We start from the raw sequence: 19,420 nt of genomic DNA, 5'->3' as shown, positions 1-19,420 counted from the left end.
AGATCGTAGAAAGATATAAAGCATAAAAGTATAATCATCAAAGATATATGAGACTGATTCATTGAATTGAAATTGTTGTATGTGATTTTTGTGTGAAAAACTTTAATAAAACCACAGCCTTACCATTTGTAAGTAACTGGACCTAAACTAGAGACTCTGGTTTTTTAGAAAAATTTGACCCTCTTCCCTGTTCCTCATCCGTGTGATACAGAGGTGACGACTGAGTCTACCAGAGGAGCTTAAGGTGAGTACTCTGGGTGAAGACTTGGCAGAATTAGTCATAAATGGTGAGAATGTTACAGTACAGACGTTCTACATAACTATCCATACTGTTTTAAACTGTTTTTTTTTGTTTTAAATATGCAATTGAGGCATTATCTAATTCTAACTTTTGGTAAATTAAGGTTCACTAACAAGGACCACGGCAATAACAGTATGAGTTTCGAGAGATTTATTGCATGATGGAATGATTGTTAAAATTTGAAAGCTGAAGGGGTCGAGGTAAAGGGATGAAGGGATGTAGGGGTCGAGGTAAAGGGATGAAGGGATGTAGAGTCGGGATAGAGGTAGAGGTATGAAGGGATGTAGAGTTGGGATAGAGGTAGAGGGATGAAGGGATGTAGGGTTGGGATAGAGGTAGAGGGATGAAGGGATGTAGGGTTGGGATAGAGGTAGAGGGATGAAGGGATGTAGGGGTTGAGGAAGAGGGATGAAGGGATGTAGGGGTCGAGGAAGAGGGATGAAGGGATGTAGGGGTCGAGGTAGAGGGATGAAGGGATGTAGGGTCAGGATAGAGGTAGAGGTATGAAGGGATGTAAGGGTCGAGGTAGAGGGATGAAGGGATGTAGGGTCAGGATAGAGGTAGAGGTATGAAGGGATGTAAGGGTCGAGGTAGAGGGATGAAGGGATGTAGGGTCAGGATAGAGGTAGAGGTATGAAGGGATGTAGGGGTCGAGGAAGAGGGATGAAGGGATGTAGGGGTCGAGGTAGAGGGATGAAGGGATGTAGGGGTCGAGGAAGAGGGATGAAGGGATGTAGGGGTCGAGGTAGAGGGATGAAGGGATGTAGGGTCGGGATAGAGGTAGAGGGATGAAGGGATGTAGGGGTCGAGAAAGAGGGATGTAGGGTAGGGATGAAGGGATGTAAGGAAGAAAACAAGGATGGTTGTAGAAGGGAGGTTGAGCGAGCGATGGGGGACCGTTGGTGTCCGATGGCTGGCGGGAACTGGGGGAATGGAGACTGAAGAGTGGGGGCCGTCTCTTTGGAAGCTCTGGTGGTGCAGAGTCCCCTGTTGTTCCTGTAATCTTGCAAGAGAGAGAGAGAGAGAGAGAGAGAGAGAGAGAGAGAGAGAGAGAGAGAGAAAATAGAAAGACAAAAACAGGGTTGGAGGGGGGTGTGAAAGCAGAGTCGAAGAGGAAGTGAACGGGTTCGTTGTGCTTAAATACTTTGTGCAGAGGAAATGAGCTGTGTTCTGGGCGTGGTCCCTGTTCCTGAACTAAGTTTGTAAAAAACTTAGTTAAGCTAAATCTTAAAATCAGAATGAAAAAACCTTGTTTCACTAATACAGTGCAACCTGTTGGAATTAACTGTTTAATCTTCTCTGTTGCTGAATAACCATGTAGATAATCATCCATCCTCACCTTTATTCACCTTCACCCTGCAGAACGATGTATGTTCAGAGTTTTCTCATTCGTCTGCTGAAGGAGGAAAGTTTCTTCTTTAGCCTGAAATCTGAGTTTTAAGACGTGAACGCGAAGTATGATTTTAAATAAGTTGCAATCAATCCTGCTCCACTTTATAACTGGTGTGATGTGGAAACCAATTGATTCCTCCAGTGCATATATAATGGAGAGAAAAAAGAACTGTGTGAAATATGTGTTCACTAAATGACAGTTCAGCGCGTCATTTAGCTCATTTTAATCATTATGTGAAGAATGCAAATAAATAATAAACAGAAATAATAACATGTTTTGTCATTTTTATTTGAATCCAGACATGAAAATGCAGCAAGAAAAATACAAGATCAAAAGTTCAATGAGCAGAATAAGTGACTGGATCTAACACTGTACTAGAGACTGGAGGGGGCGTGTCGATCGTGTTTTCTATGACACGGTCAGCTCTTTGGGGGGGCGATACTACGGGTGCTGGAGGAACCATCCGGGTCATGAAGCAAAAGAGGAAACAGCGAGTACTGACACAGTGAAATCTCACAGGTTCATTGGAATGTAGACAACACAAGGCCATAGTACTGTAAATACTGAACGAGTCAAGAGTCTCACATCACTGGGAGGTACTGAAAGCCCCTCTGAGGTAACCGGACCGGCTCCCATCAGGACCAGAGGCGGGAATTAACGACGTTCATCCACTTTGAAATGCATCAGTATGCAAAACAGGAAACCCAAGATGACAGTTCAGGAATCATTGTGTGAGAACGAGGCTCAGTTCTGCTGAACAGAACACCGGACCCAACGTTTCTAATGTTAGACTGAAGAGGTTAAATAATAGACTACATGTGTTTCCTGTTTCCCTCCGATACCTTCGTCATCATTTAATGCCAGGTAAAAAATAAAGAATAACTGAAAAATCTGCAAACCGTGGCTATTTGTAATTCATCAGCAATATAAAACTTCACGAGCTCTGCAGGTCCGAACCGGATCCCGATCCCAAATCCCGCAGAGTAACAGCTCCGACACATCAGCGACACACCTTCAGATTGTCTTTCACAGTAACAACTACAGCTATGTTTCAAATACACTTTTATTCATGAACATCAAAAATAACGTTATTTACATTGTTGCTTATACATCATGTGTTTGAAAGATATTCTTCTCTTAAGTAGTAAAATACTTCAGTCTAGTGCTCAGGCTAAGTGCTCCGTTACTGAGTTACTTCTGTTATAAGAGATCTGAGGTTCATGCCAAGCCAGTCTCACGTGGTGCAAAGCTGTGCAGAGTTCAAATAGTTAACATATCAAACAGTCTGAATTGGTTCAATGCACCCGATTATGATTTAATATTCTTCGTCAGATCCTGTGAAAATGCAGTCAAGAGGCTATAATCGTACATAACTATTGATCGTCCTCCAGCGAAACATCAGGATGAGACGAACGCTCCAACCTCACCGTGAAGTTCAGCTACAGCTGAAAGCCTCGGAGACAGTTTCCCATTCAAGCGAGTGTCCGCATGTCTCTGAGCGTCTCCCGCTGTCTGCCTCTTTATGCAACCGGCTTCACATTAACATACAAGGGAGCACGGACAGCAGCAGCAGCAGCAGCAGCAGCAGCAGCACGATAAGAGCTTAGAAGCAGTAATCTGTTGAGTCACTATGATACTGGTAAGACGCTATCGAGAGTTAACCCAAATACTGGGTTTATAGAGCCGTAAAAACAGCACGGAACCAACCGAGGTTACGTATGGCACATCTTTACATCACAAAGCATATCGAAACATGGAAGACAGCAAATAAACTCTATGAAAGCAATGACGTTTGGTTGATATGCAGTTTGTTTTTTTTTGTCCACAGAAATAATAGAAATGGGAGCTACGGACGCTTGGAGCCACACCACCCTTCAGACCTATCCAAACTCCAGACAGGAAGTCGTCACACCGTCACAAGCAAGCGGCTAAAGAGTCGTCGTGAGGACGTGAAATGTGTGGATGGTCCCAGTGTGCTTAGAGCGATGCCAGTGTTATGCAGGTGTGTGTGTGTGTGTGTGTGTGTGTGTGTGTGTGTGTGTGTGTGAGATGGAAAGATTTCTGTGTGCTTCATCTACCAGCTTTACCGTCAGACTAAACGTTTTGCCACATTTGTTCCAGAAACACACCGACCTTTAAGGTCTTCTTCACCTTTGAAATCTCTTTTAACGATGATTCATGTTAGGCAGTTCATTGATCATCTTCATCTTCTTCTTCATTGTGTTGAAGTCTTGGTCATATCAGTATTTGGTAAATGTGTGTGTTTGATGTCATTGGTCTTCTTGTCCACGGTTCGGTTCATAGATCGATGATTTCGCTGTTGACGCTGGCAGAGTCGTCGTGTCGGCTGACCTCCAGGTAACTCCGCGACCCCGCCGGCCTCCCGGCCCTCCCCCGCACCCTCTCCGAGTCCGGGGTGATGAACGGTCGCGTGTCGTCCACGCCGTCCTCCCCCAGATTCCCCGTCGATGTCCTGGAGGGACGCAGCGACACGGGGCAGGACACCGACGAGGGGACGCTCCCCGCCTCGTTCCCAGCCCACCGGTGACCCTGGTGGGAGGGCGTAGGGGGAGCGGTCACCTGCCTGCTGGGAACACTGCTGAGAACGCTGCCCCCCAGTGGCATGGAGGACTCTGTCGGAGCGTCGCTGCTCTCAGAGAGCATCTGGGGGTCGCTGTTCCTTCGGAGCCAAGGCCCCTGGCTGACCCCGGACCCCGGGGAAGGGGTCTGTGAGGTCAGGTTCAGAGGATGAAACAAGCTTCCTCCTCCGAGCAGGTGCTCCCTGTTCAGGGCCTCGTCGATGCTGCGGGTCAGGTCAATGGGGGACGGGGGCCGCAAATCAAACTCACAGAGAGACAGGGAGGTGTCCCTGTCCTGATCCAGACTGCCGCTCACTGAGCGCTGCGGAGGCCGACCCAGCGCCTGCAGTCTCAGCAGGGAGCCTGTGGAGCCGTCAGACACGCCTCGCTCTGCAGAGTGGCCCCTGTGGTTTCGTCCCCGGTTGCTGTCTTTGACACAGCGTGGCTGGGCGCCGGCCAGCTCGTGGTTCTGGTTCCGGATCAGACTCTTGCTGATGTCCGCTCCAGGACGCTCCTGGCCAGCCCAGTTGTTAGGCACCTCCCCTGGTGGTCCTCCTCCTCCCCCTCCTCCTCCTCCTCCCACCCCGTTACTGTCAGACTTTCGACAGGGCTTCCCCGTCAAGCTCTGGACTATCTTGGACCAGCAGGTGTGTCTTTGAGGGGAGCCTGTAGATTGTCCAGGGGACGGCAGGTCTCCTGCTGCTCTGCCATCTGGTCCACCTTCCTCCCTTCCACGGCAACCTTGAGGCCTCCAGAACACCCAGGAAGCCAGGAGTAGAAGGGAGAACCCCCAGGCCAGCTCCAGGAGCCGGGCCCAGAAGTGGACCAGCCACCATCCCCAGTTGAAGCGCGTCCAGTTTCCTAGCAGTCCGTAGAGCCATAAGGTGGCGTGAACATGCAGCCCACAGCACAGCGACCCCAGGACCGCACACACTGCCAGCACCCTCCCCAGCATCACCCCGATCCTCCTGCTCCCCGTCCAAGCCTTCCTCCTGGCCTCCTCGGGGACTCCGGGGTGGGAAACGGAAGGGCAGCGTATACGTGGAAACACATAGCAGAGGAAGCCGAGACAGAGAGCCAGGCCCCAGCACAGGGACAGGACCTGTAAGGTGACGGGCACCACGGGGGACAGGGCCGGCGAGAGCAGATCGGCCGCCAGCAGCAGCGTGCACTGCAACACGGCCAACACGGCCACCAGAGGGGGGCGCTCCAGAGGGGAAGGTAGCACGCTGACTCCCGCCACCCTCAAAGCCAGCAGCGCCAGGGCAGCCTGCGTCCACACCAGCAGGTGCAGAGGCAGGTTGTAGAGGGCCGTAACCGCGGGCCGAGGAAGGAACTTCCGAGTGCCGTAGGGGTCGATCAGAAACAGAGCTGCCCTGAGGCCTCCGGCCAGAAACAGCAGAGCGTTGGCGAGTGCGAGAGCCCCCCGATGAGGACAGTTCGCTCCAGGGGACAGGGTGAGGCCGAGGGCCGCTCCGGCAAACAGGAGGAGGAAGAGACTCGCCGAGCCGTAGACGTGCAGCTCCCAGGCAAAAGCCAGCGTCCGACTCAGATTGCCCCAGTAGAGGAGCGTGCTGTTAGAGGAGGGGGGGTCGCTGGGAGCGGGGGCTGGATTCGACGTGGAGCGGGGGGCTTGGTGAGGATGTCCCAGGACGATGGAGCGGTTTCTCTGAGCAATGCCAGCCTGATGTGTGGGGCTTAACCGTGTTTGGGCGACAGGTACGACGCCGGTGGCAAGGAAGGAAGAGGTCCCTACGAAAAGAGAAACGGAGTCTTTCAATATGTGAAAACAAAATGTTAAAAGTATAATTACTATCAATTAGCAGAGCTTTAGAGTAGAAGTAAATGAAGTACTACACAGAGCCACTAGAGGGGTGTAGCTCACCGTCTGAGTCATGAGCTCACAGACCCAGGTCTACGTTTAACATAAAGAGGAAGGTCTCTTTCAATCAGCTCAGTGCGTCTCATCAGCTGTAACAACGCATCTCAAAACACGGCTTAGTAGAGACATAACAGACCTGAACCACAGGAAGCAGAAACGTACAGATTACACATCAGAGTCCATAAACCATGAGTACATAAATGTTTGTTTATGTACTCAACCAGCTGATACCAGCATGTGTACACGTCCAAGTCAAAGTCTAATTATGTCAAAGTGTTGTAAAAAGGAGATGATGTCCAGAAGGTCATGTAATGACAGTCATAACCATAAATGTCAGTACGATTTGAAAGCTATGCCACATAATCCACGTAACGTTCATGAACTAGAGGACTCTATGCTGAGCAAATCCCCTCAGAACAACTGAGTAGTAATTGTGAGGATTAATTGGATTAGATTATGTATTTAGTGAGAACATCTACCTTACGTAACTCCAAACGGTGTCACCAAGCAGCCCCAGAAAAACACAACTACCTCACGGACGAGACAACACCGGGACACCGGGACACCGGGACACCGGGACAGTGTGACGTCTCATGGAGCGCTGCAGGAACGAGTCTAACACCAGGAAATGAGTCAGCATTTTTGTACTTCAGGTTCCCTCTCCTGGAAGTCAATGGCTTTAAGGTCTGTGGTTCACACAAGCTTCAGAGACTTCAACGTTTCGTTCTACATTATAAAACATGTCAGTAAACATCCAGCTTGTGAAGCTTTTAAGTGTCTAAATGAAACTACAAAGTCATCCTGCTGACTGTAGTCCAGCTTCACAGCCTTGAGTTCATGCTCATGTGACCACAGTGTAGTTCATTACACATCTGCAGACTGCATCCACGCATAAAACAATCATAAAATCTGTGAAAGTGATCTTGTTAAACAAAACTCATATCATAAACTTGTGTTTTGCCACAGAGCTTTTTTCTGCAATAATCCAAAATGTGATTATCAACGTCACACTGCAGCGCCTCCTCCTGCCAAACCTTTGGAACACCATCAGCATCATAATCTACTCAAACGTAAAGACAGGACACACTGAGCGTCATGAACTGATGGAGATGTGAAACACATTATCGCTGAAGTGTTGTACAAGACGACGGCAGACACTTAAGAAACAGTTGTAGCTCGAAGGCATCCATCTTTAATTATGTCCCATAAAGCTGAACTCTTAAGTGTTGAACTTGACGGATGGTGGAACAACACGATCGCTGACGTTAAACCTGTGAGGAGACACGCCGACTAATGACTCACTCCAACATGTGTTTTCAGTTCCTGGCTCCCTCCCTCCTATCACACACACACACACACACACACACACACACACACACACACACAGGCGAGCGCTGCATACAGATCACAGACACACTTCTTTATTTATATAAAGGTATGTTTTACTTCCTTCCCTCAAACCCTTTTTTTCTTCTTCTTCTTCTTTCAGGAGCGAGATCCAGACACATTCCAGATGTGCCGATCACGTTTCACAGCTGGATGCACTTAGCCCTACCCTTGAGTTCTCTCTTCTACACACTCTGCTTTATAGGTCCACACGGTGCAATGAACAAAAGAATTCACATCCTGCTCCATCTCGTATGACAAACAATCACACGTTCGTGCCGCCGATGCATCGATGTGGACGTCGGTGGTGGACAACCAGCACCTGGTTCAGGTAACTCATCATCCTTCAATGCCAGACATCATTTGAAACAGTTGAAAACACTCCACAGGGTTCACTGGTCCAAGGTCAAGAGAAGCCATATCGAACCCGATTGATCCGGATGCTTTATGCCACCAGTGACGGGCCGGACCTTCAGCAGCCTCGCGTGTATTACAGTAAGAGGTGTGGATACAGAGTGAGAGGTGGTGCTAAGCTACGTAGCGGGACATGAAGCGAAGAAAGTTTGACTTGTTAGTCTGGAATCCAGATGAAAACACCTGGACCTGCTGCTTTAAGGGGCCCATGGAGCAGAAGCACCAGAGTTTCCTTTAACCCCGCCTCCCAGCCCGCCGTCCAGCCTCATTCACAAAATAACTCATAATAACTAAGTTATAACTAATAGCTGATTCATCTATTAGTGCATTGTACAACATTTTAGGACCTAATTATCTTAACAAGGGCTATTCAGGTGTTTGTTGGTTCACAATGCAGACTCAGTGGATACCCAACAGATAGATTCCCAGTGTAAGTCTATGGGGGACAGTATTGTTGGGCCTCTGTGTAAAATGTGCTTTGCAGTCCAGCCTCGCTGTGTTTGATGAAGAAATAGCCGACAGCGCTGCACATAAAACAGAGCCTGGTGCAGCCTCCGATTCATATTAGGCAGTTCATTGAGCCTCCTCCCTGTTCCTGTCCCCTTTGCGTACATTCGGTCACTTTTCCATATTTATAGCTCGTCTCTATGACGATCTATGGACCTGAATTACTTAAAAGGTGTTAAAGCATTATATATTAAATATTAAAGCATACAGTACAAACTGGTACTGCTGTTGATGCAGGACTTTAATAAGACGAGCTGCCAAGGAGCCTCGCGTTAACCGAGTGTTTAAAAGCCATTAATATGTTGTTCTGCTGGTATCTAGGAGACGGGCTCATGCGTCCCCATGTGTCACGCTTTTTCCTCTTTCCATCCACGTTTTCCTCCCCTCCCGTCATCCCGTCTCCGTGCATCTGGTCTTCATTACGTCCACGCTCCCTTCTTCTCTAACCCTGTACCTCTGTTCCATCACACGTACAGCCGTCCACGCTCTCGTCTGTCCTCCCAGCCGTCTCGTCCTCAGACCTGTTGTCCTCTCGTGTGTCTCTTTCTCTTTGCATGGCTGCGATTCTACCCCCCCCCCCCCCCCCCCCCCCCCCCCTCACTGTGTCTCCCCCACACTACTACCACCCCACTTTCCACGGAAAACTGCCTCTGCTTTCTTTCCCCTCCTTTGAAGCCTTTTCCAGATTCTTCCAGTAAAAAACGTTCCAGCTGCACAAATAGTTCCATTTTAAATCATTAAAGGACCTTTAGAAAGCTGAAGACTTCTCTTCTTACCTGTCCTTGACGACTGGGCGGTTGTGCTGGCCGTGCTTCTTCCCAGCTGAGCGGTTTTGTTTTGTCGACGTGTTGTTCTGGAGGACGTTCTCACGGCCTCCTGTGTCGTAGTGAGCGTGCCGGTTGTAGAGGCGGTTGTCTCTCGCTGCGTCGTGACGGGCTGTTCTGCAGTCCGTTTATGGTCCATAGTGGGTTTGGGTGATGTAGTAGAAGCATCTCTGACGGTGGACGTCTTCTCTGTCAGTTTACCTGAAGAAAGGTGGAACAGGAACATTTGTGACATGGTGGACAGACTGACCTCAACAGCACCTTGCTGTCATGATCCACTACATCTGATTCCTCACCTGTTGACGCTACGGTGCGAGGTGGCGCCCGTGTTTCCACAGGGGACGGAGGCGCTCTGGTCTCAGCCTGTGGCGTCGTGGAGATGTTACCGGCTGTCGTGAGCACCAACGGGTGCGGCTTCGTGGTCCGATCGTCTGGTGCTGCTGTTTCTACATCGGGAACTTTAGATATCGCCGTCTGCGCCTGATACTGAGGAACGTGCGATTCCTCGTTCACGGGCGTCACTGTCGGAATACTACCTGACCCAAACTCCAGCAGATCATCATCCTCCGTCTCTCTGAGAGATCCCTCCTCTGGTTGTCCTGCTGTCACCGGCTCGTCACCTGCAGACTCGGCGACGGCGGCGGAGGGCAAAGTGGGCGGAGGAGGAGTTGAGCCTTTTGTTGTATCATCTCCCTTTACAAAAGCCCTGCTAGCTAAACTAGCTGTATCAGTCCTGGGCCTGGAGGCAGTCGGTTGAGCTGAAGTCGGCCCGCTGCTCAGGTTCTGCGTTGAAAGTGCGGCTATGAAAGGAGGAGTGGCCTGCGCGGTCAGACGGGGCGCTCTGCTCCCCTGGTCCGCTGCATTCGTGGTTGTCTGTCTGTCTCGAACTGTGGCTCTGATCGGCACGTCGCTACGCCCTCTGGGGGGCAGAGAGGGCCAGAATCTAGCGGTCTGCTTGGTAGGTGGAGGAGATGAGTTAAAAGGCAGGTCCAGAGGAGAGAACGAGGAGGAGGAGCCAATGACGGTCTGCGCAACTGTGGGATGGAGGAAGGAGAGGAGGAAGCCCAGGAAAAGGAGAGACATGGGAGCCATGGTCTGCTCTGAGCTGTGAGCGGCGGTGACTGGTCCTTCTGTCCCTCTGTCCTTCTGTCTGTCTGTGTGTCACACCATCCTTCACCGGGATGCTGGGATGCTGCTGACAGAGAAAAACAGATTCGTTAAATATAAAAATACATATACCAGGAGGCAACCAGTGTCCTAAAGCTGCATTCTCTCTAGTGTCCACCAGGGGGCGACTCCTCTGCTTGTATAGAAGTCTAGTCTAAAATGACTCTACTTCTCTCTTGATTTATTCCCTCAGTAAACATTGTAAACATGAGTTTATGGTCTTTTCTAGCGTTTTTTAGATTCGCACAAAAGTTAAAATCAAGTGTGCACAGATGCACCGCGTCGTTTTGCCTGACCTTCTTTACCATGGTGATTTGTGATCGGCCCCCTTTAAAATGTCTTATTCAGCATTCTGTTGTACTGAGTAGCTCCGCCCTCTTGTGTAACTTCAGTTGCATAAAGCCAAGATGGCGACGACCTAAAACCTACATGGTGACCACCAATTTGCCGAACTGGAAGCTTAAAAACTGAAGTCCACAAACCAATGGGTGACGCCACGGTAAACACGTCTTCTTATGTCCAGTCTATGATGTGACCATTATGATGCCACACGGTGCAGGATGCAGACCATGGCTAGTTTAAAACACAATAAATAAATGAGTAAATCAGTGAGTAGATGAAGTCTAAGTTGAGCAGAGCACGTCGCAGCCTTGCTCGGCTGATTCAGAGGGCAGGTCAACGAAACTCCCACAAGGTTCTGGCAGCATGACACCGGCGGACACACAGGGTGTGCCGTATGGTTTCGAAATACACGGCACACACAGACACAAAGGCAAGAGTTCCCCTATAAGCTACATGAACCATCAAGTGAAAAAGACGTAACGAGAGGAGTCACAGATGGTTTCGTTCAGCGGCAGATGGACACATTAACCTTCTTTCTTCTCCTCACTATCTCTGCCATAAAATGTTCTTCGGATGAATAACAGGCTTGTTCTCCTCCAAAGTTTCCAAGCAGCAGGACTCTACTCCCCGTTTCTGCCGGTTCTGTTCGAGTCATGGACGCCAGGAGCCGACAGCCGTGGTGCGATGAAGCCCAGTGACACGGAGAGACCCCCGGGCCCTCGAGGATTACGCAACCCCACGAGTCATCTAGCTAAACAGCTGCCAGCCGCATCCCCTCAACATGCACTCATCAAAAACACCTTTTTCTTTTACTATTTGAGCCTCCGACTTACATAAAGCTCCCATGTTCATGCCTGTGACTCGCGGTGGGAGAAAACGCTGAAACTCCAGCTGAAACGTTAGAAGGAACGACAGAAAATAGAAATCAGCGCCGATGGGAGAACTCTGCTGCTGATGACTCACCCACGGTTCATTCACAGCTGCACACCACGGTTGGCGTGTGCATTTCGTGCTCATGTAAGATGTGAGTAATCTGTGTGAGCATATGGAACAATGCATGTGTGTGTGTGTGTGTGTGTGTGTGTGTGTGTGTGTGTGTGTGTGTGTGTGTGCACCAAGCAGGAGGTCACAGAGAACGCTGCAGGACTGTGAGGAAAATGTAGACGAGTGCAAGACAGTCTTTTTGTGTTTGAGCCGGTCCTCCACTCGTCAGAGCTTTGTCAACCTGTTTACGAGGTGTTGGTGGTGTTACACAACAGCAGCTGGACCGCCAGTACAGTAAGAGGTAGTAGATCTCAATGTCCACCCACTCACAGAAGCCTGGGTGTTTATTTTCCTTCCCGTCTTCTGCTCTCAGTCTAGTTGGCCGTCGGCCAATCCGACCTCTGATTAATCCGTGCCGTTCCCCTTTTCTTTCTTTTCCTCTTGTTAACTGGAGCCGTTTCAACAACGCTCCTGTGAGTGCTGAAGATAGGGAGATAAGAGTGGATGTAAGAATGCAGGAGATAAGGAAACACAGAAGGGAGAGGCAGGAGTGGGCGGAGAAGACGGAGGAGGCCGGTGACGGTAATGGAGCCGACAGTGGAGCGAGAATTGAGGGGATCAAAAACGACAAAATTAAGACTGAGAGAAGTCGTGAGGGCGGTACATGTACAGAAAGCCTGATGTAAACTGACAGGAACTAAGAAGCAGAATATTTGAAACAAAGAGTCACGAGGAAACGGTGTTTCGGGATGAACAGGTTTGTTGTGGTCCAAGCGGCGATATGGCAGCCGGTCCAGGAAGGCATGCGGAGAAACGGAGCTTCACCTTTCTCCACCTGGTCAACTTGCAGGTGTGCAGCCGGAGATAAACAAGCCGACTATTGAGGATGTCTTCTAGTAAACACACACGTGTCTCGATCCAACACAATCCATCACGTGTGTGTGTGTGTGTGTGTGTGTGTGTGTGTGTGATTAATGAGCCTAAAAACACGTTGGGCCAAATAAGATCTAGTGAGAGGAGGGAACCGCTCTGCTGCTGTCAGCTTTAATCCAGTCTCCACACATGAGCCTTAAACACACACACACACACACACACACACACACACACACACACACACAGCAGCGGTTCCCCCCCAAAAGAAATGTTTTTCTTGACTGGATTTCGACAATTTAACTACAAGTTTCCATTGAAGTAAAACAAATTCAGGCTGACTGGCAGCTCCTCTAAGCAGGCTGAATTACAGGCCAGGAATAGCCGACCATGTGTGTCGTTGGATTTCATTTCAGGCAGTCGTTCAAAGACCAGATCAGTGTGATCAGCTGATTTGGTGTTTGGCTTGAATATGCAGCCTGGATGCTCTCACACAGTGCAGATGGTGACGTTCAGTCACAGCATTGTCTAAATGTGGCCCTCAGCCCCTCCAGGGCAGAGGGCCACATTTTTTCATCTGGGTGTCGCATGTTGTGCCGATGTCGTCACTCTCTCCCGCACAATACGTTCTTTATCCAGAGCAGGAAATGCCCACGCATTAATAATATCCACTACAGCAGCGCAGCGACAATCTGAAGATTACTATAAACTCCTGCCCACAGTGTAGACCCGCCGGGTACACAATCACACGAGTCGGTGCAACAGCAGCTGCTGCTAATCAGTTAATCGGTGCAGTACTGATGTCATGTCTACACTGATGCATTCATATGAGCAGCGCATGTCCCTCTACTTTACAGGAAGAACCAGGAGGAGGGAGGTTTGGAGAATCTCCCTCTCTCTCTCTCTCTCTCTCTCTCTCTCTCTCTCTCTCCCCCTCCCTCTCTCTCTCCCCCTCCCTCTCTCTCCCCCTCTCCCTCTCTCTCTCTCTCTCTCTCTCTCTCTCTCCCTCTCTCTCTCTCTCTCTCTTCTCCCGACACATTCCACACAGCCTGGCAGAGCAACGTTTCCACTCACTCTAGGATGAACAGAGACTGGTCTGATGTGTCACACCTCAACACGTCTCTGGTTATGAAGCACAGCGCTTGTAAAGCTGTCAAATAGCTGAAGACCCTGTTGACTTCAGTTTACTGATTCTTTAATCAGATATCAGCTGCTTAACATTTGAGAGCTGTGGCTTCTTTTGCTATCGAGATATTCCTCAAATCAGCAGTGTTGAAACATGACCGTCTGCAGACATGTGAGGCTGTGATTCAGCACAGAGGTGCTTTTTAGCCGAATGCTAACACCGGCTTGCTAACGCGCCCACAACAACAATGCATAAAGGGTGTTCACCATCTTAGCATAGAGTGTTAGCATGCTAGCACCTGCTCATAAACACAAAGTGCAGCTGAGGCTGAAGGAAATGTCATTAGCTTAACCACCAATGTCTGCACAACATTTATGAATCCAGTAACTGAGATATCTCAATCTGGACCAAAGCGCTGGAGCGACTGAGCGACGGATCAGAACGCCGTGTCTTTGACTGAGCGTCCAACACCCGAGTGGACTGGTGGTATCCGATGTCGAGGTTCTCTAATGACCAGGACCTCACAGTCAAAGTCACCCGTGACTCAGCTGAGAGGAGGAGCTCGTTAATGGACGATAGGGACACGAGGAACGAAGGAAACACTGAAAAATCTTTCCCCCAAAACATAGACAAGAACTATTGTCCAGAGAGGGAGAGGAGCAGGGACAGTGAAGACAGGAAGAGACTGGGACAAACAGCTGAGAGTACTGCTGGCCATACAGATGTGTACCTTGTTTGCCATGTAGAGGGAGAGAGGTGAGACTGTGAAGCAGTGTGTGTGTGTGTGTGTGTGTGTGTGTGTGTGTGTGTGTGTGTGTGTGTGTGTGAGACACCAGGAGAGGAAAGGAGTGAGGGGTGTGAGGGGGGAGGGAGGGGGAGGGAGTATGTGTGCGGTTGTGTTGGTATGCGGGTGGAGGGGGGAGGTCGCCGGTTTGACCGTTATAAATTCCACACCTTGAAATAACACATGGATAGCAAACAGCTCCCACAGTCTTCACTGGATTATTTCTATTATAGCTTTCATAATAAGTGAATGCTGTTCAGTTTGAATGAAGCAGATTTATAAACGAGGGAACGATGGGTTCTCCAGAGAGACCGCATGGGTTCTCCAGCACGGTTCTCTGGGCGGTCACCTCAGACTGAAGCTGTCCATTTAGCTCTCAACACAAACCCACTTCTGTTGAGGACGCCTCTCTCCACCTCGGGAGTGTGGGTGGGCGGGCGGGCCGAGGGGGGGGGGGGGGGGGGGGTCTCACCCCCCCCCCCCCCCGACACACACACACACACACACACACACACACACACACACACACACACAGCTGGGGTCAAGCTGAAGGAAGAGAAGAGGCTCCAGAACCAATCGAGGAAGCGTTTGATCCACATTTGAAGCGGACGTCCAGCTTTTTAAGAAAAAATGCTGAGCGGTGAAACATCTTTGACTGATGCTCCGCCTTCATGCGAGTCACAGATCAAAGGTCAGCCCTTAAGGGTGAGGCCCTCTAACTGCACTGTGTGTATGCCACACACACACACACACACACACACGCTGCACTCAATGGGGGGGAAACACAAGCTACAAATACTGACGTACGACAGGTGACCGTGGACAGACGGTCTACCTCCCTAAACGCACATCGTCCACACAGATCCAGTGGATAACCGTGAGTTCAAATCAGCACTCCGGCTCACTCCCCCAGACAAACACACACACCCTGAGAGATAGTGAGTCTGGTGACCGATTGAAACAACGGCTCCACCGCACCAAGCCACGAAAACACTCAGAGAAAGAGATTACAGGCGTAAACAGCTCGCCTGCTACAGGGAGTGAACCGCAGCTCCACCTCAACCCCACACTCTCACTGTTCCAGCTGGATGCAGTAAAGAAACAGCGCTGTGTTGAGTGGGCTGTGTGGCAGGGACTGAACAGACAGACTGTATGTCTATAAAAACATGAAGTAGGCCCCACTCACTCATACATGGATGTTCTTGTTGTCTATTTACAACTTTATAAAATAATGTATCACCGCTAAAGGATCCAGCTTAGGAACACTTTGTGTCTTCTTGTGTTTGTCTTGATTCAAGCTTTTATTTTTCCTCTACTCTGCTCTGAGGATTGTCTGTTCTGGGAACTATCATTGAACTGCACTGCCAGTTTAAAACAGTGTTAAACTATTAAACTGAGCCATTTATAGACTACTCAACACGGAGGCACGGATCATCCTCTGTCCCGTTACACTCTTTCAAGAAACTCCTCTGAAGACACACTCTCAACACAGACAGTCCTCCATCTACTCCATCTCTGTGGAGCTGCTGACAACTGAACAGCGTCCTCCCTTCTTCTTCTTCTCCTCTCTCTTGTCCGTGGATTAGGGTGTGCTGTTCTGTGTGCTGCGCTCTGCGTAACATCCAACCGGCGCTGTGGAGCAGCTCTGCCCGTGCGCTCTCAGCGGGAGGCGTGGCCCCCCCTCTCTCTTATTAAGTGGCCCGCTCCCTCCGCCGGCTGCGTTCAAACACTGATGAGGAACAGGTGAATCCACAATCCTTTAGTAGTGCCACGGCCCTGCCTACATGTTGAGGTTAGACAACCCTCGTAAATAAACCATAAACACACACACACACACACACACACACACACACACACACACACACAACACGTTGCGCACCTGCCAGTGGTGGGCCAAGTTGCAGAAACAGTACCCGACTTGTTGCTGTTCCACCAAAGTTATTTCCACTTTTCAATTGGATATAAGGTTTATGTTTGACATGTTAAAGGAAACTCGAGGAGCTGGTTGAGTCCTGCAGTGAACAGACAGACTATAATGTTGTTATAGTGTTATTATATAACTATAATAACATGTTCACGCTCCGGGGTCCTTACGGGACACAACCAGAGGGTCTACTTTACGCAAAATGCGACTCAATACATTAGTAATGTAGTTTTGCCGTTGCAGGTAGATCCTCGTTACATGTGTGTTATTAAGCAGCCTAGAGTTTACACAATCAATCCACCTTAACTCAGATAAAGGGGCGATATGGCGCTATGGTTGGATTGTATATGTATCATAATCTCATGCTGACGTTATCTGCCGTTGGTCACGAAGAGCAGTAACGGCGTTACTGCGTATACGTTACCGTCCTAACGGCAGGAAGCACCGCGATGGCTCCAACTGATAAAAAATAAAAAATGCTCCGCTTTGTCTCTGCGCTCCTCGCGACGGGTCGGGACGGCGAGCTGTTCACGGTAACGACGCACACCGAGAGTAGAGAACCGTCACGGTAGACGACGCGCTGTTGAATTAACGCGGATGTAGGTAGGCGGCACAGGTATACGAGGTCACACGTCCCCGCGCGTGGATCACTGCGCAAAGTGCCGCCGCATAGCAGCCGCTGTTACCATCCGTACCTGCGGGGTCTGTGCGGCTCCGCTCCGGTCGGGCTCCTCTGCGGCAGTTACCGGGGAAGGACTAGGACGTGTCCGGGTAGACGGTGTTGCGTTAGTCCAGGTTGACCCGCTCAGGTACGTTCAACCGAAAACGGTCCTCTGTCAACGCACGGAGGGCTTCAGCAGCCTCGTACCGCTGCCAGCTCTGAAGCCATGAGCTACTGAGCAGATGAACGCCCCCTCCGCCCGCTCCATCTCTGCACACCGCTCCCTCCCTCCTTCTCACTCCCTCCCTCCCTTCCTCCCTTCCTCCCTCACAAGTAAACACGATTTACCTTCCAACCTGGATACGTCTGTTACGCAACAGCAGTCCGGGACGCAGGTTCAGACTGAGCAGCACCCGTAGAGGCCCACCTTATTTATTTTATTTTATTTTTTTTGAGCCCAGTGGAAATATGACGACACTGGCACTGACATCATCACGCAGCATGCGGTGCAACTCTCCAGCTTCTGATTTATGAAGCTGCAACATGAAGCTGCACACCTGGGGCTGTGACAGCAGTGTGATGTGGGGGAGACAGGTGAAGGAGAGGCACCTGACTGTTTTTCTTTTTTCTTTTGGCAGAGTGGTGCAGCAGCAGAGCAGCAGCAGCATGGACAATGATCTGGACAATGATCTGGACAATGATCTGGACAATGATCTGGGAAACAGAGCCCTGCACGAAACTCTACCCCCCTCTCCTCTCCGGGTGTGTGGAGGGGGAGCAGGCCAGCCCCGAGCCAAGAGGAGGCTGTTTTCTCATGCGGCACCTTGGCTCAGTGCCTCCTCTTCTTTATCTGTCTCTCACACAAACACAACACTAGTTCATGGACATGCCGCTCCGTGACCCGATCGAGCCCAAAGCAGGACATTAACTGGGTCTGTACAGAACACTCCTCGGCTGCAGCTACCTCACTCTGTGTCATTGTTCCTCTCGTCACTCTCATTAGATTGTCTGCGCTGCACACAGTCCTAAAATAACCTGTGCAGCTCAGAGGATTGTCCTAATGCCATTACCTTACTACTGAGCCAGCAGGAGAGACATGGAAGGTTGCAACAGGAGGAGCGGTGACACTTCACCACGGTAATCCCGTTATTACGTATGGAGTAAAGTTAAAACGTATGTATAGACCCACCATAAGAGAAGAATGGATGCTTAGATCAACTTTATGGAGGAGATATTATTTATCCGCTGTGCTCGTCTCCTGTGTGCAGTGTTTATCATATCATCCTATTAATGGATTGTTATCTGGTTATGTGATGCTGATGAGATTACTGTAATCTGGTGTACCAGAGGGGGATCTGATTCATAACGTCTTCAAACAGACGCTGAGTCTTTCCTCGTGGAGGAGCCTTCTATCGCTCAAAGTTACCGTGCAGAACTTTAAAGTGGTTATGAAATGGTCTCCGTTAAGCACTGATGCCTCTATCAGACCTGGACCTGGACCTCTACATGAAGGCAGAGCTCAGTGGTCTCATCCCAGCTCTCTGTCAGACCACATGGCGTCACTTTCTAACACTCTGGGTAGACCAGAACCTGGTCCTGGTGATCATGTGGTTCAAGTTGAGAATTCACACAAAAACTCTTGCTTGGGTTTCGGAAAAAAAAACATCCCGTTTAAAATGATACGTAAACAAAGTCACGAACATCACTAACGTAACTTTAAAGCAACACATCGGTCTTTAACACCGGTTTAAGTCCTGCTGGTTGTTTCATCCACCCTGTGATGGTACCTTCAACGATTATACCACGTTGTCTCGCTAACGTCGCCTTTTCTCTGAGCATCGGATGGGTTTACATCGTAGTTACTAGCAAGCCGGGTGTGTCTCGTACGGGCGCTAAAGGAAGCTAAATGAAGCTAAAGGAAGCTATAGGAAGCTATATGAAGCTAAAGGAAGCTAAAGGAAGCTATAGGAAGCTATAGGAAGCTATATGAAGCTAAAGGAAGCTAAAGGAAGCTAAATGAAGCTAAAGGAAGCTATATGAAGCTAAAGGAAGCTATATGAAGCTAAAGGAAGCTAAAGGAAGCTATAGGAAGCTAAAGGAAGCTATAGGAAGCTAAAGGAAGCTATATGAAGCTAAAGGAAGCTAAAGGAAGCTATAGGAAGCTAAAGGAAGCTATAGGAAGCTAAAGGAAGCTATATGAAGCTAAAGGAAGCTAAAGGAAGCTATAGGAAGCTAAAGGAAGCTATATGAAGCTATAGGAAGCTAAATGAAGCTAT

The 19,420-nt window shown here is 49.5% G+C and overlaps 1 protein-coding gene across 5 annotated transcripts; it reads right to left on the bottom strand.

Moving 5' to 3' along the window:
- Nucleotides 1–1,958: 1,958 nt before the first annotated feature.
- LOC137887003 (proline-rich transmembrane protein 3) lies at nt 1,959–17,554 on the bottom strand. 5 transcript variants are annotated; one of them, XM_068729760.1, is made up of 4 exons: nt 17,493–17,554; nt 9,583–10,481; nt 9,239–9,487; nt 1,959–6,025 (listed from the first exon to the last, which is right to left on the bottom strand). In XM_068729760.1, the coding sequence occupies exons 2-4, from the start codon at nt 10,376–10,378 to the stop codon at nt 3,993–3,995; spliced, it is 3,078 nt and encodes a 1,025-aa protein (XP_068585861.1). In that variant the 5' UTR covers nt 10,379–10,481; nt 17,493–17,554; the 3' UTR covers nt 1,959–3,992. The 5 variants fall into 5 exon arrangements, with proteins under 5 accessions (XP_068585861.1, XP_068585860.1, XP_068585859.1 ...); XM_068729759.1 differs by having other exon boundaries at nt 9,583–10,478; nt 17,493–17,552; XM_068729758.1 differs by lacking the exon at nt 17,493–17,554 and adding an exon at nt 17,179–17,367.
- Between the last annotated feature and the right edge of the window lie 1,866 nt (nt 17,555–19,420).

Source organism: Cebidichthys violaceus, unplaced genomic scaffold (genome assembly GCF_023349555.1).
Source record: "Cebidichthys violaceus isolate CVI_PGR_0920_01 unplaced genomic scaffold, fCebVio1.0.p SCAF_47, whole genome shotgun sequence".
Classification (NCBI taxonomy): domain Eukaryota; kingdom Metazoa; phylum Chordata; class Actinopteri; order Perciformes; family Stichaeidae; genus Cebidichthys; species Cebidichthys violaceus.
The sequence above is the reverse complement of the archived record's forward strand: the minus strand, read 5'-3'. Positions and strand labels throughout refer to the sequence as shown.